Below are 26,414 nucleotides of genomic sequence, written 5' to 3'. Positions count from 1 at the left end.
AGTGGAAGTAAAGACTAAACTTATCTCCACTTGCTCAGTTTCTCAATTGAAAAAGTCTTCCATGCCCTGACCAGTTGGCTCAGCAGTAGAGCATCAGCCTGGCATGTGGATGCCCTAGATTTGATTCCCGTCAGGGCACACAGGAGAAGCGATCATCTGCTTCTCCACCCCTCCCCCTTCTCCTTCTCTCTCTCTCTCTCTCTCTCTCTCTCTCTCCCACAGCCATGGCTCAAATGGTTCAAGCAAGTTGGCCCCAGATGCTGAGGATGGCTGCATAGCCTTACCTCAAGTGCTGAAATAGCTCTGTTCTTAGCAACAGAGTAGAGGCCCCAGATGGGCAGAGCATCGCCCCCTGGTAGGCATGCCAGGTGGATCACAGTCAGGGTGCATGCGGGAGTCTATCTCTCTGCCTCCCTGCCTCTCACTTTGAAAAGGAAAGGAAAGGAAAGGAAAGGGGAAAGGGAAAAGAGAAAAAAGAGAAAAGAGAAAAGAGAGAAGAAAAGACTTCCTTCAGTGACCCAGGATCCTGCATGCCGAAATGTCTACTCTCATCCTCCCTCGTTCCTCCTTGCTCCAACCCTTCCCTTTGTTCTGTCCATTCCAAGAAGGATTTGTGATTCTGTGTTCTCTGCGAGTTGCCCAGATGCTCATGCTCGGAGACCACACGGAGGCCGTGTAGCTTAGAGGGTCAGAGTGCATTCCGGCATGCCAACCTGCCTGGATTCAAACCCTGGCTCGGCTCGTGCGTGGCAGTCACGTAACTTCTTTGTGCCTGAGTCTCTCCATCCACACAAAATCCAGATAAAAATAATGGTAGCTACACCGCATGGGGGTCCTTGTGAGGATTAAGTGAAGTTAGTAAGCACACAGCGGCTTCCAGCAGTGCCAGATACTTAGTAAGCAATATGTATGTTAGTTCTTGTTTTCACAGTGCATGTACAATGTACCAAGCACCTTAATGTGAAATATCCTATGTCACCCTGATAGCTCCTTATACAGTTGGGGTTTTTAAACCCCTTTCCAGTGGTGAAACTGGGGCTAGAAAGGATGTTATTTGACAAAGGTCACCTAACTCTGAAGTGGCCAGGATGGAACTCAGCCTCAGATCCCTTGGTGTCCAAACTCTGTGTAGCTCACCGCACTCCCCACCTCTGGGCCTGGGTGAACTCCCCGGCTCGGAGCCTGGCAGAACGTGTTTGAGACGGTTGCTCTGTTAGCCTAGTCTATCTCTTTATAAATAAGACCTTATGCCACATAATAAACTCACATATATCGAGCACCTACTGCTTGCCAGGCACTATGAAAAGCATATTCCCTGGAGTCTCTGATTCGGTCCTCACAGCTCCTCTGAGCTGCGGATACTGTTATCACATCATTTTGCAGACAAGAAATGAGGCTTTGAGAAGTTAAATCTTTGTGCGAGGTCATACAGCCATATGCAGTGCAGTGGAGCTGGAACTCGAACCCAGAACTGCCTGCTCTTGCTCATGCTTTTAGACACACACGACACTGCCTTATCCTTTCCAGCATTTGGTCACATTTGCAGGTTATGAGATGTTTGACACAAAATGGCATGTCTCCCTACTCTGCATTACCGACTAGCCTAGAGCCAGTTTATTTTTAAGCCTATTTAAATCATTTTATGTTTAAGATATAACTGAAAAGCATGTGACACAACATTGCATTAAATCTAGCCTAACCATCATATAAAGAGCTATATTATTTATTAATGTATGTTTTGCTTTTTAAAAATACATGTCCTTCATTTCATCATACTGTTTCCTTTATAATATTTAATCAGAGTAATCATAGCCTTGCAGCATGTCTAGAAAGCAGCACCCATCATGGGAGTCCTAGGCTTGGGTGTGCTCAGATCTTTTTTTATTCCCCCTACCCCCATCTTGGGAAGGGAGGGGTTGCAGGGGGCCTGACCCTGCAGGCTGTGTTTGTTCTGGCTTCTGGAAAGGTTCAGCCAATCAGAGGCCCTGATAGGGGATGGGGGTGGGGCCTAAGGGAAGGTATTCCTCCCTCCCTCTCCTGCGGCAGCTGCATCTCTGTGGCTGGGGTCCTGCCAGGTGGCCCCAGCCCCTGGACATCTTTTACATCCCTTTGTCCTTCCAGTCTTGTGGTGGTGGCCTTCTGCTTTTCCCTTCTCTGGGCTGCCTTCCTGGCCCCTATGACATGTCCACCCCATGTACCCAGTTCCCTTGATTAAATGTTTCCTGTTGTAAGTAGGGCCCTCCAGGTGTGCAGGTTGGACGGTGCTGGATACTACAGCATTCTCAAGTGCGAGCACAGTACTTCCTTACAGTCTGCTTTAGAGGCACGGAAAATGGGTGATACTGATTGGGTTAAAACTGCCTGATTAAAAGCACCCGAAGCCTTTGCGTGCACTGTGGCTGTGGCATCCATGGAGAACCTGGTGGGGTTTACGGTGTCCCTGGTCCTAGTTCTAGTCGCCACACTAGGTATACTTAGAGTCACTCAAGTCGGAGCCTCAGTTTCGTGGAACATGAAGGTGCTCCCAGTAGGGTCTGGCAGCCCCATAAGCTGACTTTAACTCCTTCGGAACCGAGACAGTTCTAGGGTGCAGTCTCAGCATGTGGGGGACCAGCAAGGGGTCTCCTTCAGTGGAATGGCCCCTAACTCCAGCCAATTGCCTTTCTAAGGTGTGCTGTTGGTCCCCAAAAGATCAGGTGACAGAATGCGGGGGAGCCAGAGCAAATCTATCACCACCCTGGGAAGAACAGGCCTTTCTGATTCTGACCCAGGTGGTTGGTCTTCGTTCGGGCACCACAAGTATGCAGAATGTCAAATGCAAGAGTAAAAGTTACTGCTCTGCTGTCCTGACTGTGGGTCTAATCATCTTTCAAAGACAGTATTTCATATATTCACCTTACATACAAGACCAGTAGCAGAATGTGCAGGTGGCACTTGTCTGGTGTAATATATTTTCTCTTTCTCCATTTTAAGCACAATCTTCTTATAGTCTCTGGGCACCACTAATAAATAAATAAATAAACCTTATCCAGCATGTGTGTATGGTGTGTATGTGTGTGTCCGTGTATTTGGGGGCCAGATGCTCTGGGTACCTTAAATAAGTTTAATTTACTAAATTTCACTCCTCCTCCCCTGCCCCCAGTCCTTTCTTTTCAGAAGATACATTTAGACAATCACCATTCTCCTCCAATTCAAAAGACCTGCTGCCCAGTGACTCTGTGCTTCACGGAAGAATATCAACTCCAGGTATGGACACATTGTTGGCTTTGCTTCTACTATTGATTGCTTAAAAATTGCTTTTTGAAACATGTGAATTTTCAGATACTTTCTGGGATTGCGTTGATGTTATTCAGATGAAGAAGCTAGGTTTTTAAAAAGAGGGGGAAACTTAATTTAAGCAGCTACAAAGTTTTATTAAAAGAAAATGCAGTCCATAAGAAAGCTCTTCATCTACATTAGGAGCCTATTGTTGTTTACCCGCTGACGTTTCATTCATATAGTGAAAGTCATTTGCTTTGCACATTGTCCGTATTTCAGAGAGGCGGCCAGGAAGGCAGGGGCGGGCAGTGGCCAAGGCAGGACAGGTCAGGACCCCAGTGGGGTGTGGACCACCACAAAGACCGCTTCGGTTTCTATGGAGGCAACACAGCTCCTTAAGATAATCTTGTCACCCAGATTTCACTCTTAGGGTATCTGTTCCTTTTTGCCCATCTGAACATCAGTGCATAATTTCTTATCTACACTTCCTTTTTCCTTTCCAGAATAAAAAGAAAGATGTGTTCCCCTTATCAACAGCTCGCGCGTGTGTTCTCAGAGTTATTATGAAATGAGGACATTTGAGAACCCCTGCTCTGCAGTCCATGCTCCTTACTCACCACCTCCCACCCCACCCCAACACCCCAACACCAGTCCAGCAGCCAGGACACTTCCTGCTGCGCTTGCCTTCGGTCCCAGCCACGGGGAGAATTCCAGAAGCTCTCGGTGGCCTCCACGCCCCTTCATTTGTTCAGGAGAACGGTGGGAGACCAGGATCCCGTGCATGTGCAGGAGGGTCTCACAGCAGGGTTGTTGACTGGGACCCCCTGCAAAAATAAAGTCCAAGCGTCCTCCACACACCCGTGGAGCCCGGTGTCACAGACAGCGGGAGCTCAGAGTATTGTGTAATTCAGAAAGAGCCAAGCAGCATCTTATGAAATGTTGGCTTGGGTATCACAAGTCATTGGAAGGGGCTTGCAACACAGTTGGGAAAAGGCAACTCTTCTGTTACCCTTCTCTCTCGTGACAACAGATCCCTTTCTCCTCATCTCCAGAGAGTCCAGGGACCTGCATACTTTTTAGCTTTGCGAGACTTTTCAGCTCAGTCACCATAAATAACACCTGTACACACAACACATTACCTAACACAGGGGTCCCCAAACTATGGCCCGTGGGCCGTATGCGGCCCCCTGAGGCCATTTATCCAGCCCCCGCTGCACTTCCGGAAGGGGCACCTCTTTCATTGGTGGTCAGTGAGAGGAGCATAATTCCCATTGAAATACTGGTCAGTTTGTTGATTTAAATGTACTTGTTCTTTATTTTAAATATTGTATTTGTTCCCGTTTTGTTTTTTTACTTTAAAATAAGATATGTGCTGTGTGCATAGGGATTTGTTCATAGTTTTTTTTATAGTCCGGCCCTCCAATGGTCTGAGGGACAGTGAACTGGCCCCCTGTGTAAAAAGTTTGGAGACCCCTGACCTAACACCTGCTTCTAGGGGTGCAGAGAGAATCTGCTTAGTTGATGTCTTCAGTCTCAAGCAGGAGCTATTTGAACTACCCTTTGCTTCCCAGTGTCATTATGAATAGCCATCTCCCTGGTCCCCAAATTATCACCCTGCTGTTAAGTTGATGGATTGTGACTTTCTAATGTCAAAATAACGGCCCAGGAATTGCAAGTCTGAATGCTGTGACCCACGCAGCCAGCATCCCGTGATGAATGTACAAGCCCTGCATTGCTGGCTTGGCTATATTTTCAGAAGGGTTTATTGGTCAAGTTACAGCTTGACCTCAAAGAGCAGTATCAGTATATGTTTAATAGTATACAGGCGGTGTTTCTATGACTTGCTTGGTAGACTTATATTACGAATTAAATAAACTCACACTTATAAAGCTAACTTATTTTGGGGTGGGTCAGCATGACAGGGAATTTAGAAATATAAACCCGCCATTCTGAGGGATAACCCATCTCTGTACTTCAGAGAGCCTTTCTTTTGGCAGAGGATAAGCAAAATGACGGTTTATATTTTGCTAAAATTCACAACTGAATGGGGGTCTTTAAAAAAATAAAGAGAGGTGGCAGTGCCTTATGAGTGGAGTTAAAATTAGAAAAATTAAAAATGATCAGGGCAACCTTGTGAACATGAAGTCCTTGTTGTCTGAAGACATGTTTTGTAAGGAAAGCCTCAATACTTTGAGCTAATTATGGAGATGACAGATCTGAAATAACAAAATATTGAAGTACAGAGACTTCTCAAGTAAATATTTCCTCCGTCTGGACGGTGGTGATGGGCTGTGACACACCTCCCAAAGCTCTCCATCCCTGACCCACAATTCGGAAACCCAAGGTACCGTCAAACACAGGTGTTTTTTAAAATAAGTTACTTGGTGATACAAACTAATGGGAGGCTATTTACAGTATAGTACCAAGGGTGAAATCAGTTTGTTTTGTTGCAGAAATATCAGTGTCCTTGATGATAAAAGGCCCATGGAAGCGTGGTGTAAAACACACCCCGTGCACCATATTATCATCTTGAAATCAGAAAAGAGTTATGAATCTTAGAATCCGTCAGGCCCCTGGGGTCTCGGATGTTGTGGGCCTACATTTGCTCCAGTACTCGGCTTAAATGCTATGCTGGGAACAAGGAAACTTGAAGCTATAGTTGAGGATCTGAAGGTTCTGCAGTACAAGTCATGAATTCATATAAAACAATGTTGGAAGACCAAGTGGACAGCAGATTGCTGAATCACTGGCGAAGATGTGACAGAAAAACAGTTTGGTGGGGACGCTCTGGTGCTGGGGCAGCATTAATAATGAAGGCGTGGGTTAGAGAGAAGAGGAGGGGGGAGGGGTGGGTGAGGCCGGCAAGGGCGCTGACTGGTCTGGGTGGCAGGTTCGCTTTGCCACAAGCAGGTTGAATTAAGGAATGACAGTGGCTGTGCAGAAGTGGGGAAGCCAGGAAGGAGACAGCCGGCGTGAGTGACTCAGCAGAAAATAATTTGTGGTTAATATATCAACAAAAGCCTCAGAGTTCTTAGCAGTCTTCTGTTGGCTAGTTTCAACATTACCATTAAAATATTATTTCTAGTCTTTTTTTATCTTGCAAACTTTTTTAAGTGAGAGGAGTAGAGAGAGAGAGACAGACTCTGCATGCACCCTGACCAGGATCCACCCAGCAACCCCCGCCTGGGGCCAATGCTTGAACCAACTGAGCTATCCTCAGGGCCTGAGGCTGATACTCAGACCAATCGAGGCACTGGCTATGAGAGGGGAAGAGAGAGAAGAGGAAGAGGGAGGGAGAGAAAAACAAATGGTCACTTCTCCTGTGTGCCCTGACAAGGGATCGAACTTGGGATGTCCACATGCCAGGCCAATGCTCTATCCACTAAGCAAACCAGCCAGGACCTTTACCTTACAAACTTTTTATCACAGATAATGCAGAGATAAATGTCAACCTAGACCAGGGGTCCCCAAACTTTTTACACAGGGGGCCAGTTCACTGTCCCTCAGACTGTTGGAGGGCCAGACTATAAAAAAAATATGAACAAATCCCTGTGCACATTGCACATATCTTATTTTAAAGTAAAAAAACAAAACAGGAACAAATACAATATTTAAAATAAAGAACAAGTAAATTTAAATCAACAAACTGACCAGTATTTCAATGGGAACTATGCTCCTCTCACTGACCACCAATGAAAGAGGTGCCCCTTCTGGAAGTGCGGTGGGGGCTGGATAAATGGCCTCAGGGGGCCGCATGCGGCCCGCAGGCCGTAGTTTGGGGACCCCTGACCTAGACAATGACCTGAGATTCCCAATTAGTAGAGAGTGTAATTAATGAGATTTAATATGCCTGATTCTGATCTAAGCAATCTCTTGCAAATGCTAAAAACCCATAGCATTAATTCAACAATATATATTGGTACATGTGTATTTCCTGTGTATCCATGGCACAGAATGCTCTTCCAAACACCTTTGGAATGAGACCATGGAGCAGGGGCGGCATCCCACGTGACAGCCCATGTAAGGCCAGTGTGTCGTGACTGTGGGCCAGGCCGGGGAGAATGAGGCGGCGGCGTGGGGACAGCTATGTGGGGGGAGCTGGGTAGGACCGTGGGCTGGGAAGAAATCGAGAATAGCACAGCTAACGAGGCATTTGCCATCGGCAGATGGTCTCTGAGACACAGCTGCCACCATCCCAGAGAAACCACACACACAGCCTCGCGGTGGCCTGGTGTCTGCTGGTGCCACTATTTCTAGACTGACTTTCCCGAGAACCACAGAGTGGAGGCTCCAGAGCCCAGACCTCACATCTTTCTTCGCCCTGATTCTAAGTCTTAGATGGAGGTGACGCCAGGAATACTTCACAAAATAATGAAATGAAAGCTGCTGTCACCTTCTGCCAGAGGGATGTGGGGACAAAACACCCTTAAAGCTTTGACTAGATGGCTGCATGTGCCCTGGGTGGTGGGGCGGGGGGCGGGGGGAAGGGGTTGCTGGTGGTGATTTTACAAAAGAAAGAAAAGAACTTTTCTGATGACGGGACGATCGAGTTACAGACCGTGTATAACTTCACATTCTCTGTCTAGTTCATCGCCGTCTCTGTCTGTTTAAAAGACTTATTTTACTAGAAGAAAGCTTCTGAGGTCAGGTCTGTCGGGCACAAGGGGTGGGAGGTGCTCCGTGTGGAGAGCAGCCCCGTCCCGTCGCACCTGTAGCTGTTAGAAGAGAAGGATTTCTGTCTTGGCAGGGCTTTTAAACAATGCGGAGCATCCGTTCTGTTTTGTTATGATTTTTAAAGCCACAGTCTGTTTGCTCTGTATTAAGCCAAAAAAGAAAAAAGAAAAACAAAAACACAACGGGAGCGGGTGTGAAGGAAAGTGTGGGTCTCTGTGGAATTCTCTCACAGTGTTCAGAGTATCCAACGCCTCTGTGTTGTTTCAGATGGGGCTCAGAGTCAGACGACGTGCAGCAGATCCGCAGCTATATTTGTAAATCCTCAGCCCATTATTTGCTGACATCATTTTTTTAGAGCCTCTTTTTGTTGTTGTTTATAATATACAAACAAGAAGCAAAGAACACAGGGCAAATTTTGTTCCTTTTTAGGACCTGCTCTGCCAGTCGGGATCTGATGTTGAATAAAAAGGCTAGTTTGGAATGGTCTGCCCTGTCCCCAGGCCAATTCTTGATTCGTTTTCCTCTCTCTCTCTCTCTCTCTTCGGCTCATCAATCTAATACAAGTTGTACCATGTCGTATACTTTTCTGAAATCTAAATAAAGGATTCTTTGCATTGAAGTACCGCCCTCAGCTAACCCAGTCTGCTGTGCTACTAGCCAGATATGAACCACCTCTTTCAGACAGTGGCTTAAAAGATGTACGTGCATATCTTTATGTTAAGACTTCCCAACTCATACCTCAAGAGAGAGGCAGGCAGCCTGACCTGTGGTGGGTGGTGCAGTGGATAAAGCATTGAACTGTTATGCTGAGGTCGCCGGTTCAAAACCCTGGGCTTGCTCCGTCAGGGCACATATGAGAAGCAACTACAGGTTGATGCTTCCTGCTCCTCTCCACCCTGCCTTTCTCCCTCTCACTTAGAAAAGAAAAGAAAAAAGACATACAAAGCTGTCCTGGCTTACAGGACAGTGTTTTCTTCAGTCCTTTTTCAAACATGCCAGATTGTTTTTAAACTCAGACTAAGCCATGGACAAACAATAGAACATCACAATAGAACATCAGGGATTGTTGGTGTGTATCATTTTGTAGCTTAAGCTCCATTTTGATTACACGAATCCATTCTGTACAGAGAAGGAAGCTATCAGTTAGTAAGGACCTTCTAACTGTCAGGTACAGGGCCTGTCATTTCATTTAATTCTGAGAACAACGCATTGAGGCATAGAAATTATGCTCAATTTGCAGACAGCTAAATAGAGGTTCAGGAAGATTTAATAACTATTTTCTAGTTCTATTGATGTACAATTGACATGTAACATTGTGTTAGTTCAAGGTATATAATACAATTTGATGCCTATTGGCAGAATAATTACCCCAATAAGTTTAGTTAACATTAATCACTAACATAGTTTTTTTTCTTGTGATGAGAACTTTTAAGATCTACTCTCTTAGCAACTTTCGAACATATTGTGAACTGTATTCACCCTGCTGTACGTTACATCCCCAAGACTTCCTTATCTCAGAAGCAGAAGTTTGTACCTTTCTCGGAGAGAGATTTAATAATGCGTTCTAAGTCTCACCGTTGGCGAGTGACTGCCCAGGAATTCAAACCCTGACCTGCAGGGCACAGCTTCTCCTTCCTTGTCAGGGCCCACTCCGTCCGATGGTGTGTCTCCGCTGGTGAGCACGTCGCCCAGTGTTTGCCCACACATACCCACACTTGGCATGTGAAGTATTGCTGACGGAGTGCCTTCTTCAGTGTGTGTGCTACATGCCACTGAGTCGTCTCTGACTCCTGGCGACCCTGTGATGAGTGATGTCCACAATGTTGTGTTCTTAACAGTCCAGCTCAGCTCCTATAGACCCATGCCTACGGCTTCTTTTATGGAGTCAATCCATCTCGTAGGTGGCCTTCCTCTTTTTTTGCTGCCTTCTGTTTTTCCAGCATTCGGTCTTTTCCAAAGAACCCTGCCTTCTCATGATGTGTCTGGAGTAGGACAGCTTCAGTTTTGTCGTTTTTGCCTCCAGCGCAATTTCAGGCTTAATTTGCTGTGGGACCCACTTGGTCCTGTTTCTGGCGTTTCAGAGTATCTCACAGAGCTCTCCTCCAACACCGTGTTTTAAATGATTCCTTTTTTTTCCCTATCAGCCTACTTTACTGTCCAACTTTCACATCCATACATAGGAATTGGGAACATAGGGGAACACCTTCTTTTAGACGGGAATAAAAAGGAGACCCTCAAATAAGACATTTCAAAGATGTTACAAGATAAGAATGCCCTGTTTATTAATATCATTCTAATTTGGATCTCTTCCATTTCTATCTTCTCTCTCTTCCTTTACGGCTTTTATCTGTTCATCAGCCACTTGGAATTTCCTTTCAGTTATGAAAGTTAAATAAACTGTTGATATTTCTTTGCAGTAATCTTGGATGGATCATTCGGGCTGTAGAAATAGCTTCATGAAAGTGTCTAAAAACCTGGTTAAATAAAACATGGAGCACTGATGTTAGTGGTACAGAAGGAAAAGCTTGTGACTGGGAACCAGGAGAACCCAGGTCTCATTCTGGTTCATTTCCCGTAGAAAGAGAATAGAAGGTCGCCAGGCTTCCTCCACATCCCGTCTTTCTCAACGGCTCTGGGCTCTGCAGTTGGTAACACAACTGTTACCTCAGCCCAGGTCCCTGTATTTTCTTGTGCAACCAAAACTAGACACTGGCACAGGGGGAAGTCAGAGTCTGGTCTAGGGGCTTCCCCCTGAAATTCTTCCACCCCCGCTAAGGGGAGGAAGGGAGTGACTGAGGGAGGATGTTCTGTTTCTTTTCCTTTTTTTTCTTTTTTTTTTTTACAGAGACAGAGAGAGAATCAGAGGGATAGATAGGGACAGACAGGAACGGAGAGAGATGAGAAACATCAATCATCAGTTTTCTGTTGTGATTCCTTAGTTGTTCATTGATTGCTTTCTCATATGTGCCTTGACTGTGGGCCTTCAGCAGACCAAGTAACCCTTGCTTGAGCCAGCAACCTCGGGTCCAAGCTGGTGAGCTTTTGCTCAAACCAGATGAGCCTGTGCCCAAATTGGCGACCTTGGGGTCTCGAACCTGGGTCCTTGGCATCCCAGTCCTACGCTCTATCCACTGCACCACCGCCTGGTCAGGCTGTTTATCTGGCTGCCAATCACATGTGTCTCTGATCGTGTGAAAATTCCTCAAGCTGTGCACTTACAGGATCTCTGCATTCATTAGGGCTCGCTGGCTTATTCACAAATCAGTGGGTCTGGAGGCCCAGTGGCCACCACCAGGCTCTGGATAACCAGTGCGTGTTCACATCAGAGACCATGACAGTGATGATGAGGATGACCACAGTGTTTTCATTTCTACAACTTCCCATCTGCAGGAACGTTTCCGTTGGTAGCACGGAACCAAATAACGTGTAGGTTGAGCCATCTGATTCCTCTTGAGCTGCAGATGGAGACACGAGCCTGCCCTCCTTCTGGCTTATCTTAGATGTACCTGCAGTCAGTGAGCTCTGCTCTGTCTACTGGTTTGCTACGTGGAGACGTCTTCATTGCTGCGGAGTGTCCTGATCCAGATAATGTTATTTGAGGCTAAAAATGTGCTCAGAAGCAGCCCACTCCAGTCTTGGTCTGAGTGTACGGGAACTCGGGGGAGCAGTGTTGATGCCAATAACTCCTTGTAGAGAAGGGTCTTGCATTAAGGAGGGTCTGCTTGGTGTCTGTAAGGTATTTTTCCCCGCCGAGAAAGAAGGAAGGAAGGGGAGCCATGAAGTGTGGAATAATAAAAGGCTTTATTGAATACAGAGTGCTTCCCGCCCAACAAGGTTCCCTGGACCTGAGAAAAGATGGAGGTCAGGGAAGTCACAAGGTGTGACCATGTGAGAGATATTTAAAGGGGTCCTCTAGGGTGGGCGAGCTAATATGATGTGGTGAAATCTCACTGGCTGACAGAGGGTCGCTCTTTTCCAAAGGGCTCTTGGGAAGTTTCTTTTGGCATGCTTGGTTGTGGACGGTCCCGGCCAAAATTCCTGGGTCTGGGCTACCCACGTGACTTTCCTCATTATCCACTGGCCTTACATAGTCCAGTGTTGTCCTTCTCAAAACAGAACTCACCAGGTCTCTGCAGACCAACAGCTGTGGGGTTCGTGCACTGAAATGCAAGAACACTTTTTTAAGGGTAGTAACCTTTCCAAAGGAAAATTTTATATCTAGCTTAGATGCATCACCTGAGCTCTCTATAGAAAACTGTGAAGACAGGAGAGAAATACGTGGTGGTTTGGCCACGCCCTTTACCTCCACCCAGGTGGCACTTGGTCCTGAAGATAATCAGCAACACGTTCATGTTCGTCCTCTGCAGGAGATGGTAATGTTCAAAAGGCCTTTTAAAAATCCAGCGTGAGGGCTTGGTTTCTCAGGCCTCAATGGTCCCCCTTGAGGCTGTGGTCACTTCTGCCCTGGCCCAGAGTCTTCCTGGGACCAGAGCAAGGATGTAGGTGCTCGCATAAAATCTCTTGCATTGCTGTAATGCATATTTGTAGTGCCATAGCTGTGTTGTTGCTTTTGGAGGACTGTTGAGATGGATGCCTTGAGGGTGAATAGTGCTGTAAAGACCAAGTTCGGGAGGGGTCCAAGTTCAGGAGGGGTATGTATAATGGACAATGGATGTTATTTGAAAATTGCCATGTAGGGACCCTGGCATCAGTTTGGGGCAAGCTTCTTCAGCCTGCAGGGCCTTCTCTTCTGATGTGCAATGTGTTCCTCCCATCCTTTGCTATCAAAAATACTTATTTTCGTTGCCTGCAATTTCTCCTTTGTGTATATTCGTTTTCAGGGCAGCCAGTGCCCTCTGGGATCCAGGGGGGAGGGAAAAAAGCCATTCCACTTGCAAACTAGACCATCTATTTACATGCAAACAAATCCATCCTGTATTCCCATATGCATTCCCACAGGCACGCCCACGTCACACCACAGCCCTTTCTTGATGTAGTTAACGGCATGACAGTCAGGGGCTGCCTTTCCAGCTGTTATTTCTCACACGGATGTTTCCTTTAGAGCACTTACCATCTCTGTTCTTAGCCTGTCATCCAGAAGAGAAAGATGTAGCCTGACCTGTGATGGCGCAGTGGATAAAGCGTCAACCTGGAATGCTGAGGTCACTGGTTCAAAACCCTGGGCTTGCCTGGTCAAGGCACCACTGCCCCATACCTTCCCTTCAAAAGTAACTCCTTACTCCCTCCTCTCGAACCTGTCTTTGCCTAGAGTAGAGCTTAGCATCCTCCCCAACGTCCCCCAAGGCACAAGGTTGGAACAGCCCCCCCCTCCCCCCAAAAAAGCAGCTCCTGAGACAAGGATTTAAGTGCAGGTAGTGCCTCTAGGAAGTGAGACCGGGAAGTACTGGAGCAGGAAGGGGAAGTGAGCCAGGGAAAGGGCAGCCAGTGAAGGAAGGGTACATGCCGTCCAACAGGTCACCTCCAGTGGACACCCGAGGAGGAGCTTCCTGGGGAACCTGGGAATGTGAGAGCCGAGATGTCTAGGCCATCAGTCATGGGGGACAACTGCTCCCCGGAACAGCCAAACCCCCCCGCCCCCCGCAGGCACAGCAGGCCTCCGGCAGCAGGAGGCAGGCCCTGAAGTAGCCACAGCAGGATGAGGGGATCGGGCAGATGACAGTATTTGCTGCATCATCTTTCATTATTCCCTCTTCTTCACCCTCCACTTCCATTCAGGTCCCACGTCCTCCCTACAGTGATGCTTCCTCCTCGACTTCCCCTCTGTACCCTCTTCTTCCTACCCCAACTGCCAGGAACTGTTCACGCCTCCATCCTTATCCTTTAGATTGGAGCGGTGGCCTCCGCTGGTCTCTCTGTCTCCAGCCCCTCCCCCTTTCTCTCCTTCCTGCAGCCAGACTAATCTTTCTAGAAGGCAGATCTTATCAGGCTGCTCAGTGCTGGTCGCTTCCCACTGCCCTCAGGATAGTGTGAACTTTGACCTCTCGCACAGGTACTTTCTCCCTATCAGCTTCCTCCCCGCCCCCCCCCAGCCTCCGCTTTCTTTGTAAACTATTCCTTGCTTCTCCTGAACTGAATGAAGTGCCCCCTTCCATTATGTCCTGGGATATTTAGAATTTCCTATTTACTCATCAGCCTCCTCGTTCATCTGCGAGCTCCTCGCTGGGCATAAGCTGACTTGTTGGACGTGGTGTTGCCCAGCAGCTAAGTGCCTCCTGTGGTTGCTCAGCAAATCTGGGGTGAAGGTATATTGTTGAAAAACAATATGGTTTGTGGATCCATTGCTAAATGTTTTAGAGACATCTGAGAAGACTGATTAGAAGACATAGTAAAAACATGTTTGTTTTTAACTGCAGATAAAAATAGACTCATTTATAAAAAATAAGGCGTGTAATAAAGCCCTTTCCAAATATAGCGGGTCTCACCATATACATACACACACACACACCCCAGGCCGTAACTCTCCTTTTAGAATTAGATGGTTTAACTTGACAGGAGGAAGATCTTGGGGCTGGTGTGTTTGTTTCTGTTTCACCATAAATTCAGACCTGCCAACCCCCGCAGGCAGCATTTCAGAGGGCAGACAGTGGGGAGGTATGAGAAACCTGTAGATTAGGGGTCGGGAACCTATGGTTCGCAAGCCAAATGTGGCTCTCTTGATGGCTGCATCTGGCTCGCAGACAAATCTTTAATATAAAATAATAATCAACGTTAAAAATATAAAACATTCCCATGTATTACAATCCATTTATGTCCTACTGCTCATGTTCATGGTTGTGGGTGGCTGGAGCCAATCACAGCTGTCCTCTGGGACAACACCAAATTTTTATTGGATAATGCCTAATGTCCACGGGTCGTTGTATGGCTCTCACGGAATTACATTTTAAAATATGCGGCGTTCATGGCTCTCTCAGCCAAAAGTTTCCCGACCCCTGCTGTGATGGTCTGATGTGAAAGTCCAGCACTTGCATCAATGTGAAAACCGAATCCTGATTTTCACATGTAATAATAAACTTCCCACACACAAAACTCTCTCATTCGTCTCATATTTAAAAGCTTGGAATTATTTCAAATAGAATTTTTTCCCCATCTGTGAACCAATCACTTTATCAAATGAGCTTCTCTCGTAAATGAATTTCATTGAGGGGCAGTGTTATATTTTGAACCAAATATGGCAAAAGTCCCCAGAGGAGTCTCTCCTAAGTACTAATGGAAAACTCTGTGTGAGGCACATTTGAATTCAGATCCAACTGTCTGTGAAATTGGGGCAGCCCATGAAATGGAAACATTTCTTTTTCTTTCATATTGTTTAAAAATTGTTCGTGGCCTTTCCCTCTTGTGTGGGAAACAAATCCCACACGTCTTCTGCTCCTTCCTCAATTGTTTCTTGTATCCAGAGAGAGAAATGGCTCTACATCTCCTTCTCTCAAAAAGAAGTGGGCGAGGCAGGTCCTGCCAGGGCTGGGGGTGCCTCCACGCGGCCATTGCCGCCCTCAGTGGAGGACTGTATGTCCTCTCCAGTGTTTTTGCATTCTATCTTATCCCAGTCTTTTCCTTCCCTTTTTCTCCTGTGAGCCAGTGTGGGGCTTACCTGAGTCAAGGCTTACAGTTAACACTCTCTTCAATGGATAGGAAAGTGACAGAGAAATACAACGCTCCCTCCCTATTGTTTTGTGAACTTCGACCCTGATGTCCTGTTCCAGGAATTTAATACAAATAGACTTGAACAAGTCACATGAAAGTTTATGGACAAGGATGAAGGTATATGGACAAGGATGTGTTTTGTGGTTAAAAAAAAAAAAAAAAGATATCTGAAAGCAAACTAGGTAGTGAGCTGGCGAAGTGAACCATGAGACATTCGAAGGAAAATTCCTCAGTGATTAAGAAAGTTCATTTTTAAAATTTATTTGAAAAGAATTTCTTTGAGAAGAGGTTCCAGATATATTATTAGATTTAAAAACACATAAACAGAAAGCTGACTGCAGACAACATATGTAACATGACCTCATTCATGTTAAAAAAATTTTTTTTAAAGAAGGAGGTCAATTGTATGTGCCCATTAGACAGGCTTGCATATGCAAAGGTAATTTCTCAACAGATAAACACTGAGGTGTAAAAAGTACCAGGTTGGGCAGGAGAGAGATAGTAAATTTTTTTAACATCAATTTACACTACTTTTATGTTTAAAAGTTAAAAAAAAAGTAAAGTAGCATATCTCTGTGTTCAGATCCCTTTTTAAGAGTCTGTCATTTACACGTATGATAACTTGGAGCTTAATAAATAATCTCTAACTTTTATGAACTACTAAAAATATACGTAAAGCGGTGATTCTCAGCCGTCTCCCTTCAGTGAGCTCCTCCAGCTAGATGCCATAGTTGAGTGAGTTTTTCATATGGTTCATGAGACTATAAAGCAGGTTACAAATCTGCATGAATGCTAGGATCCCATGATTTATAAAAACGTGTGCTTTCAAGAGGAAAATCAGGAAGGCTAGATAGATGTTAACTGTTATCACAGTCTAATTGGGATATTGAGTGATGTTTTGCTTATATTTTTGAGGACTCTCATTTTTTAAAGGTAAGCCTATATTATTTTTATTATCAGAAAATTATCAGTGAGCTCCTCTTGTTTTGAACAAAGGAGAAACTGTCTCGTATATTCCGGTACTGAATGCCTGACACCAGATCTCTCTGGAAGTTTCTATCGTGAGCCTGTGCATGGCGCTTTGCACAAGGAGATTAGCTTCAACAGAACCACAGTTTAAATGTGACCCCAGGAAAAAATAGTATCCTAAAAGCAACAAAAGTGAATGGAGATATTTTCAGCTGGAAGAGATGAAAATGTTGGAGGCTAAAACAACTTGTAAGGGGTGTTAAGGAAGTGAAATCCATTTTAAGATATCACAGTACTTCAGATTAAAGGGAACTGTTTTATTTAAATACTGGCTTGCATTTATGGGCACCTACAATCATCACGATTTGTCCATCCGCGGTTACATGTACATTTAGGTACCTTTTTCCCATTAGTCAAAATGCATGACTCATCCATCGCAAAATCTAGTTCCCCATGGTAGGAACAGTACCCAGGAATGAGTTGCTCAGATCAGCTGCTTCTCTTTCTTACCTGAATGGAATTAAATTCAAGGATGTTCAGTTGAAAGGTTCATGATGGGGTGGATCCCAGGAAAGGCAGTGGTGAGGTTATCGGGGAAATCAGCTACATTAGAGGGAACACAGTAATTTGGGAGTCCAACAGAAGTAGAATGACTTACAAAAAAAAGATTAGGTCCAAATTCTGGCTGTCAGTCTTTGCAAAAATATGGAGGCACGAATTATCATACTTGGCTATACGGATGTTAGGTAACTATTTTGTCTTAAAAGTGAGATGACTCATACAAATTCTTTTTTATTTTTTGCTCACTAATTTTGTATGTATCGTTAGGTACTTGCCAAAAGAAATGCAAAGGAAAATTTTACTCAGGATAAAGAAAATGTGTATGCTTGTAAATGCTTTTAACATGTAGGCATGCTTTCGGTATGTGAAAGTTATTTTTTGACACTATTTTTGGCCAAATTGTTTTTCATTTTTATGAAAAATGTTAATTTTTAAAGCACTCTGGTCTATCTCCCAACTGTTACTTTTATCACTCGAAAATGTGGTATTTTAAAAATATCATTACTGGTGTCATACTAAGACTTGCCTTGAATTGCAAGCCTTTCATAGTAATTAATTTTTTTAAAAAAGCATTTGGACACAAAAAAGGAATAAAATGAAAGTTCACCAAAATGCTCAAGGCAGTTGTCTTTGGGTGATGGTGAGGAAGCGGCTGTGGTTTTGGGTTCTTCCCCCCACTTTTCTATGTTCTTCTAGTTTTCTATAGAGCATGGGACACTATTATACAGAAAAAAAAATCAAATTTATCAGAAGGCATAAGGTATTAAGGAACAAAGATAAGACTTGTGATGTTTCTAGTTATACTATAATAATTACTGTAGTCACACACAAAATAGACCTTTGTCCAAGGTTCTTAAACCTCAAATATTGGCAGAATTGTTTCAAAAAATTTCAGTTACATATCCTGTAAGTTATTAGCACGGAGCTGTGAAATCTTCATAAGAAAGATACGACCAGTTATTTAAATATGTATTTCAACTTGGGAAGCTCCTAAGCTCACTTGAGGAAGAAAGAAGTTTGAGGATGGTTACTTATGTTAACCTTACAAGGGAGATTAGTAAACTAATTTATGTTAGGCACCAGCTGTTAGAAAGGAACTTCACACTGTCTTATTTTAACATGGTTGTTGAAAACAATGTTTAATGGAGCAGTCCACTGTACCGTGGCATTGTACTACTGGTTTCATAAGTGTCATTTACTTTGGTATAATTAATAAAACAATTAATGCTGGTAGAGGATATTTTCAATAGTTTTACCAAAAAATATAATGAGTGTTCACATTTCATTTGCAACTGTTCAGTTTCCTAAAGGAAGAGGCCAGTTAGAAAAATGATCTCAGCGGCTATAGACAGGTTCCTTGACTTTCCCCTCAGATTGTCTTCAGCCCTTTCCATCTGTGTCAAAGGACACCGAGATATTGCGATGCTGCAAGATGAAACTGCAGTATAAAAGGATCTGAATATCGTTAAGTATTTGATGAACAGTGTGAAAGCTATTGTGAGGTGTAGATACCACTGGGGTGAAAAGAAAGTTTGTTCTCTCACTGAACGAACACTTATTGAGCAACTACTATGTGCCCGTTACTGTTTAGGTCCTGGGAACAGCAGAGAACAAAGCAAAGCCCCTGTCTCAATGGGGTTTACACCTCAGGAGAGAGGCAGACAACCAACAAAGAATTATACAGCATGCATATACTATATGTAACCTCATAACATTATAAAATATATATAACATATTTAGCTATAATATGTAATTTTACTTACACACACACACACACACACACACACACACACACACACATTGGAAAAAAGCTAAACAAGGTAAGGAAAGAGTTGGGACGAAAGTTCTTTCTGAGAAGGTACAGTTCAAGCAGATACCTGGAGCAAGTATGAAGCAAGTCATGTCATGATGTATAGGGTAGAGTGTTCTGGGCAAAGGAGCAGTACTGCCAGGCCCTGGGATGAGGATGAGCTTGGCTTCTCAAGGAAGTGACTACGGGCGAAGAGAGGTGGTTGGAGGGGAGAGACGGAGAACAGCTTATAGGGCCTCAAGCGAGTATCAGGCACCAGGCTGTTGTTGCAAGTACGTTGCAAATATGACAGAACCCATCGGAATGTTTTGAGTAGAGAAATGACATGATCTTACTTCCATTTTAAAAAGTGAATCTGACTCTTTCTTGCTTAATCTTTAAAGCCCTAGTAAAGTTCCCTGCAAGGCTTAATGGAACCAGAAAGGCCCTGCATAAAGATAAGAGAAGCGAAGAAAGCTAGTTTAATTTGCTGGGTATTATTTTATAGTGGATGGAATCAGTGCATCTCCCTTTAATAATTAATTATTGATGGTGACTGTTGTCCAATGTTTATCTCATTTCATTTTTCTTACTATTAAGTTATAAAAGGAAGGGTTATATTTTTATTTTATTATATTTAATTGAAAGTGTGGGGGGTTCTTAATCAGTTAAAAACGACTACCTAGATATTTAACTGAATATGGAAAAAAGTCTCCAAAGCTTATTTCATTAACAAAAAAAGGTCCAGAAAGTTACAGAACTTCAAATCAGAATTTTAAAAATAACAAGACAAATCCATTATTTAGGACCCACTGCAAAATAAGAGTATCTTCATAAAAAAGTGAGTTCAGCTTACACAAGGAGTGAGCCAGCATTATTTACAAGGAGCTATGGATTCACCAATAAAACTGCAGATTACTCTAAGGGGTGCTTACAAAGCAACCTCATAGGCTATTATATATGTATGTTTAGCCAGCACTGCTTTTGAAGAGGTGACTGACAATCCTAAAACCTCTAATGATGACATTTTACAAATGTTCTACCAGATTATGTTGTGTAGCACGGTAACATCTGGTTACTTACAGCAGAATTCCTAAATATTTCTTTCATACACACAATACTGATGATCAAAAAGTTTCTATTTGCTAGTACATATTATGAATCTTTTAGAGTGGAGGGTTCACCTTTGCCCCATTCATGGAAATAGTAAGGGATTTCTTTGCCTCCCATACTTAAAAACACTACCTAGTTACTAAGTAAGATGACCAACATCAATGAAAGGTACACCACTTTTTGGCAATATATATCACTTCCCGTCTATCTCCAATAATCCTCAGAGGTTGAAATAAATTTATAAAAAGACCTTGTTATCCATAATATCTGAAGAAATGTAGATTCTTCATAGACTTTTCAAGACTTACATTATATAAATACATTGGCTAAATTTTTGTTTCATGTGGATTATAGCCACCGAAGAGAGTAGTTGATTATCTAGTCTAGACTTGTTGCCGTACCAAGCTGTTCAGAGGCAGTTTGCTGAGATAGGAGTGAGATAATACGTTTTAGTGATAAAATAAGCAGTCCATTCCTTGTTGGCAAGCCGTGAGGCTGACTGCTTAATACCAAGCCAGAGAGAGAGACTGAATTACAGTTTCCCCCAGGGCAATGCAGGATCCAAAATTCACTGGGGTAAGGGCTGAGCTAGAGAAACCTTTACAAGTGGTCCATTTATGTCCGTTTTCACGTGTGTGTGTGTGGTGTGTGTGTGTGTTCATTTCCTTTTGACATGTGAGAGCAAACTGGTCACAATCTCTAAAAAGGACTTAGCTATTTTAAATAGAAATTTCCACTTAAGGCATGTTATAGTTTAAACAAAGTGTTTAGTTGGCTAATTAATTGTTCCCTAGTAGTAGTGGCTTGTCTTCAAGGTAGCACACCATATATTAGAACAAGTTATAACAAAGAAAAGTGAATTAAGGATAACTGCATCCATTTTGAGAAACTGGATTCTTTTTGTGCATAAATAACCCACCTAGGGTGTTCCTGGGTGCTTAGCACACTGAAGGCATTGATGTCATTTTTATTTTATTCGTGAACTGGTATAAACCTGCAGTTAGACCTTTGGGAAATTATTATGGGCTCAGGCTAAATGATACTGCTGACTCTATAATGTTCTTAGAGTCTTGGGGAGTCATATAAACTGATTCACAAGGAATCCTTTGATCAGCTAGAAAAACGTCACTCTGCTCAGACTGAAGGCAGAAAAGACGTCTCACGGGTCAGACTGTGTGCTTGACGTTCTCAGGATGATGACATTAACTCCTCTTAAATTCTACCCAAGACACATTCTCAATCCTTTTGCAAATAACCGGATTCCAATATGACTGCCTGTATTTGTGCAATTGAAGAACTAGGAGTAATCCTGATACACTATTTGCTATCAAAGGAATGGTTTTCTTGAAAATGGTAACAAGCTTGGGCACATTTTGTTCAAATTGCTGCATTTGGTGAGACTAAAGAGATTTCTAAAGGAAGGAATTTAAAATCTGTACTAGGAAAAGGGTATTTGTGGCTGTTTTATGCATTGGTTCTAATAGACTTGGACTCTTAAGATGCTTTAAGAAGTTGGGATGATGTACTGAGTTAGTGGGTTTCAGATTTTTTTTGGCAAAAACAGTAAATTTTATGTATTTATGTACGTATGTATATATGTATGTGTGTGCGCTAAACGACAATGTAAAATATATATAGGTTGATAATACATAGAGACAGAGGTAAATGAAACAATCTTTACATATGTACCATATGGGATATTTTCTAATCTATCCTTTTTTATTTTGTCTTTTTTTTTTTCCTAAACACTGGTTGAAACCCACTAAATTTATTTCATGATGTGCTGGCAGGTTGCAACCAGAAATGTGAACATCACTGGGCTAAGGAATAAGGATGCCTAGAATCATGCCCCACCTCTGAGTTACCTTTTGGCAAATAACAAACTACCACGTTGGTGCCAGCTGCTTTGGTTTTGACTCAACAAGCTGGTTTGTGCCAAACACTCTACAGATCCAAATTTACACCCTTATTGAGACAATCGGATCATTCCCAAACCAGACCTTTGGCACTGTGCCCACAGTACTAGATCCAAACAAAACAATGGGAACAAGCCCTTTCCCAGTGTGGGCTGGTAATATTCGGCTTTGTATCTCAGTGGAAAAGAGAAAGTAATGATGTTTCCACATTTGAGTGAATCTCACTGAAGGATATTATCTCTGAAGTGCTTCTCAAAATCTTGAAGCAATGGCAAAGTGAAATTAAATGGGAAGAAATTTTCTAAAATCTGCATTTAGCCATTAATTATACTCTTAGGGTCCTTTAGTATCTGAAACTCGTCTTCAGCTCTGCGCGTCCGTGGATATAAGTAACTATGACAATGTCCAGCCTTTATTCATATTCATTGTGTTAGACAAGGGTTAAGTGACCACTTCTACCCAGTCAGTTGCTTTTAATTACCATTTTAAAAAAATCATTTCTTCCTATGAATAGCTGATCATGCTTCCTGCTGTCCCCCTCCCACCCTCACTTCCCTCTGAATGGTAAAATGTACAGATTGAAATAATGGAGTTTTTTGGTGGCTGGCAGTGATGGATTGCAGCAATTAGCTACACTTTTAAAAGCATATGTATTGAACGGGAAAAGAAGCTATGTCTTGGATTCTACCCACTCCAGAGATCAGCAAAGAGAGAATTCTCTCAATTAAAACACAATATAATTTCCGTCCCACCCTTGGGGCATTACTGCTGCTATGTTGATGAAAGTGAAGATCAAATTGATTGGCTTCCCACACCCCGACAATCATTAATAATGTCAAAGGTGCCGGGGACCTCCCCATGAAGTACAGAGATTGGGAAGAAATGCAAGGTGACAGTTTGTTCCTCACCTCGCCCCATTCCCATCTCAGGACACGTGACGGGCTTGGCATATTCTTTTTTCCAGTACACATCTTTCCACACTTAATAACAGGAAAGACATTTTGAAGATATTTTGTGCTTTGAGTGGGCAGATCTCGTGGAACCTAGGAAAGTCTTCGTCATCAAACTAGATCTAATGCTAAGTATTATGGGGGGGATGTCGAGGTACAACTTGACAGGGGGAGCTAAAAAAATCTTACCTGTTTGAAAATGCCTGTTTGTATTATCTATAATATTTAACTGTCTGAAAATATGGTGCTAGCAATATAAAAAGGCAGAAGGAACTGAAAGATCCTCTCAACTCTGAAAGGGTCAAATTTTCCTCTCTCATTAGAGTTTCTATAAAAGAATCCTATTCCTACACGGAGGAATTTTTTTTTTAACTTTACATAAGCAATTATTTTCATCTGAACCTCGGGTACAGGAAGTTGGACTGATAGTTAAATGTGCTTGGAATCATGCCTATGACTTTTTTACTACCCTGTGAATTTTCTTATTGAAAGTTCAATGAACTCCTTAATTTAAAAAATAAGAATCGGCTCATGCTCCTTGCCCCGGATCATCACCAGGGCACCGCTATCATCAAAAGTGTATTAAAGACCTACCTGTCTGTGTCCTGTTAGAATTTAAATAGCACAGCCTCCACTTTCTCAAAACTCTGCAAACGAGGATCTGAAATTAATGGTTCTCAACTGGGGGTAGTTTGCCCCCCAGGGGACATTTAGCACATCTGGTGATCTTGTCAGTCATCATGACTGGAGTACAGGTACTACTGGCATCTAGTAGGCAGAAGCCAGAGATGCTCTTAAACAGCTGATAATGCCTGGCCGGGTGGCTCAGCAGATAAAGCATCCACTGGGCATGCTAGAGGTTGCAGGTTCAACCCCCAGTCAGGGCACATAAGAGAAGCAATCAATGAGTGCACAACTAAGAGGAACAACAAGATGATGCTTCTCTTTCCCTTCCCTCCTTTCTCTCTCTCTCTCTCTCTCTCTCTCTCTCTCTCTCTCTGTCTCTAATTATCTCCCTGCCGCCCCCCCCCCCTCAAATCAATGGGGGGAAAACATTTTACATGACAGGCCCTGCACTGAAGAATGAAGAATGATCTGGTCCACAATGTCAGTAGTTCTGACACTAAGAAACCTACCTTAGGACCTGACATATAAATTAAATTGCTTCAACTGTGTATAAGCATGTACTTCTGGAAATTTTTCAAGTTTTTAAGTTCCAGCTTGGTTGTTTAATAGGTCTGTTAACACTAGTACTAGATTCATAATAAACAACTGGGCAATTGTGACACTGTTTCGTTCTAACAATGGCCTGACAAGCATGTGACAAATACAACAGAATCTTGCTCATGAATTATTAAAATCTCAGGAAGCGGAAACTATGCATTATAGGGGGGAACTCTACTCCCTATGAACTAACTGACCATACTTTAAATGAGAAAAAATATTACACGTATTAGTTAAAATATAGTTTCTATAGCTGGATGGCTGTAAAAAAAAAAAAAAAAAAGCCAAAATAACAGTGACTTAAGTGAGGTAGGAGTTTACTTCTCTCATGTATAGTACCCAGAGTGGTGACTCCAGGGTACCCAGGTTCCTTCTATCTTGTTGTTCTGCCCATCTTGGCATACGGTTTTACTTTCTGGCCCAAAATGGCTGCTTCAACTCCCACCATCACATCCATATCCTAAATAGCAGGAAGGCAAGAAGGCAGTCGAGGGCATAGCCCTCCTTTAAGGGCATAGCCTAGAGCTTGAGTACATCCCTTCTGCTCACCTGTGGTTAGAGCTTAGTCACATGGCCTCACCTAGCTGTTAGGAAGACTGACAAAGTGTTTTGCTGGGCAGCCATGTGTCCAGCTAAACCTCAGGGAATCCTTTATTAAAGGAAGTGGAGAAGCGTGAATGTTGGAGGACAGCTAGCAGTCTCTGCCTTGGATATTTTGTCTTAGGTTAATACAAGGTCAAGGAACACAAGGACTGCTTAATAATTCCAGATGGCCTTTGGTCAGGATAGAGGTCACAGGCTGTGATGGTTTCTACAGTGGCCTGTTATCTCACTGTTACATTAATCCTGAGTCTCATGAGCAGCAGCACTAGCTTGGGTGCTCAGGATCTAAACCACCAGGGTTTAAATCTTAGTTCTGCCACCTGCCTGCTGAGTTGATTTTAGCCATGTTCTCTTCCACTCTGTGGAAGAGAATCTGTGCCAGATTTTCTCCTATATAAATTGCTGGCGATAATAGTACCTTCCTCCTAGGGTTGTAAGGAAGGTTAGTGAAGTAATTCTCAGGACACTGCCTCACATCGTGAGCACTCCTGAGGGCTCTCAACAGTGTTACTATCGTGGGGAGTCCTGCACCTGGCTGACCAACTTCATGTCCGCTAATCTGACCTTCATTAATTATGAAAAAAAATGTCTGTTGATTTTATTTGGTTTTAAAATCTCAAATATTTTGTTGTATTGATCAAATTTTGTGGTGTAGCCCCTGCCAATAAAGTATCAGAACATGGAATTTGATTTGCAGGAGAGTTTACAATTAGGATATGCAGTCCTAACTTGGGGTTGATGTGAAGTAGAGCCAACTCATGAATCAGTGGACTGACAGCATCTCAGACCCAAGCCACACTGGGGGACAAGCTAGAAATTCAGGGTAGACAGCTGACTCCCCCTGCTTTGTCACATTTGTTGATTTCTCAGCTGATGTCAGAGATCCCCAGGTTGATCCAACTAAGTTCATTAAACTCAAGATAATTTAAGAGCTCACAGTGAAAATGCCGCCACTCAGATCTGCAAATGGCCCCGACATTCTGCCTCATCAGCTCTAATAAGCAAACTAGGAAAAGTAAGGTTAGAACATCTTTACAGCTGCAGACATGAGCATGTGCATGTGAGTATGTGTATTAGAGAAAATTTTGGCCACTAAAATACACGTGAATTGTCGGGTCGTTTCATGCTCTTGCTAGTGTAAATTTTGAAAGCAGGTCCAGTAGTTTTCCTCTATATGAAGTGACTGAAATGCAAACTATGTATATTGTTGAAAGGGAAGCAGAATTTTCTATAGACTATACATACTCTGCAGGAACGATTGAGATCGTGGGGGGCAGCCATGCTACAGGAGACAAAGCTTGGCCTTGATTTTCTTCTCAAATTACCTTTGGTCCTCACAACATCAAATCTAATAGGATAATGATAACATCCACTTAATCTTAAATTCCGTGAGGGAGAATGATGCTGATCCATTATAGTAATCCTTATTTTATCAACAGAAGATGATGTGGAAAACAATTTCACACAATCACATGGAAATGGAAATTATCTAGACTGGCCCATGTCAAAACATGTACTAGGCTGGCTAAAATTTTAAGCACTTAGAGGGCTTATGGGTTTAACAACAAGACTGAGAATTTCCGGAATAAATTACTATTTCTACCAAAGAAGTTTCAGTCTCTCAAAACTCAACAATATAATGCTTTAAAATTATTCAGGACTTGAGGAATCAAGCATTTGAGTGTTAGTTCCTCC

General features: G+C 43.2%; 1 protein-coding gene across 6 annotated transcripts in view; it reads left to right on the top strand.

The window, feature by feature from the left end:
* Positions 1–26,414, top strand: part of ZNF827 (zinc finger protein 827) — a 167,303-nt gene that overhangs the window by 110,950 nt on the left and 29,939 nt on the right. For all 6 annotated transcript variants that reach the window (XM_066386072.1, XM_066386064.1, XM_066386055.1 and 3 more), the window contains exon 8: positions 3,143–3,246. In XM_066386072.1, coding sequence (XP_066242169.1) covers positions 3,143–3,246 — 104 coding nt within the window. The remainder of the gene's footprint in view (positions 1–3,142; positions 3,247–26,414) is intronic.

The sequence above is a fragment of the Saccopteryx leptura genome, chromosome 1, assembly GCF_036850995.1.
Source record: "Saccopteryx leptura isolate mSacLep1 chromosome 1, mSacLep1_pri_phased_curated, whole genome shotgun sequence".
In the NCBI taxonomy this organism is placed as follows: Eukaryota; Metazoa; Chordata; class Mammalia; order Chiroptera; family Emballonuridae; genus Saccopteryx; species Saccopteryx leptura.
Note: the sequence above shows the minus strand (reverse complement) of the source record. Positions and strands in the feature narration are given on the sequence as shown.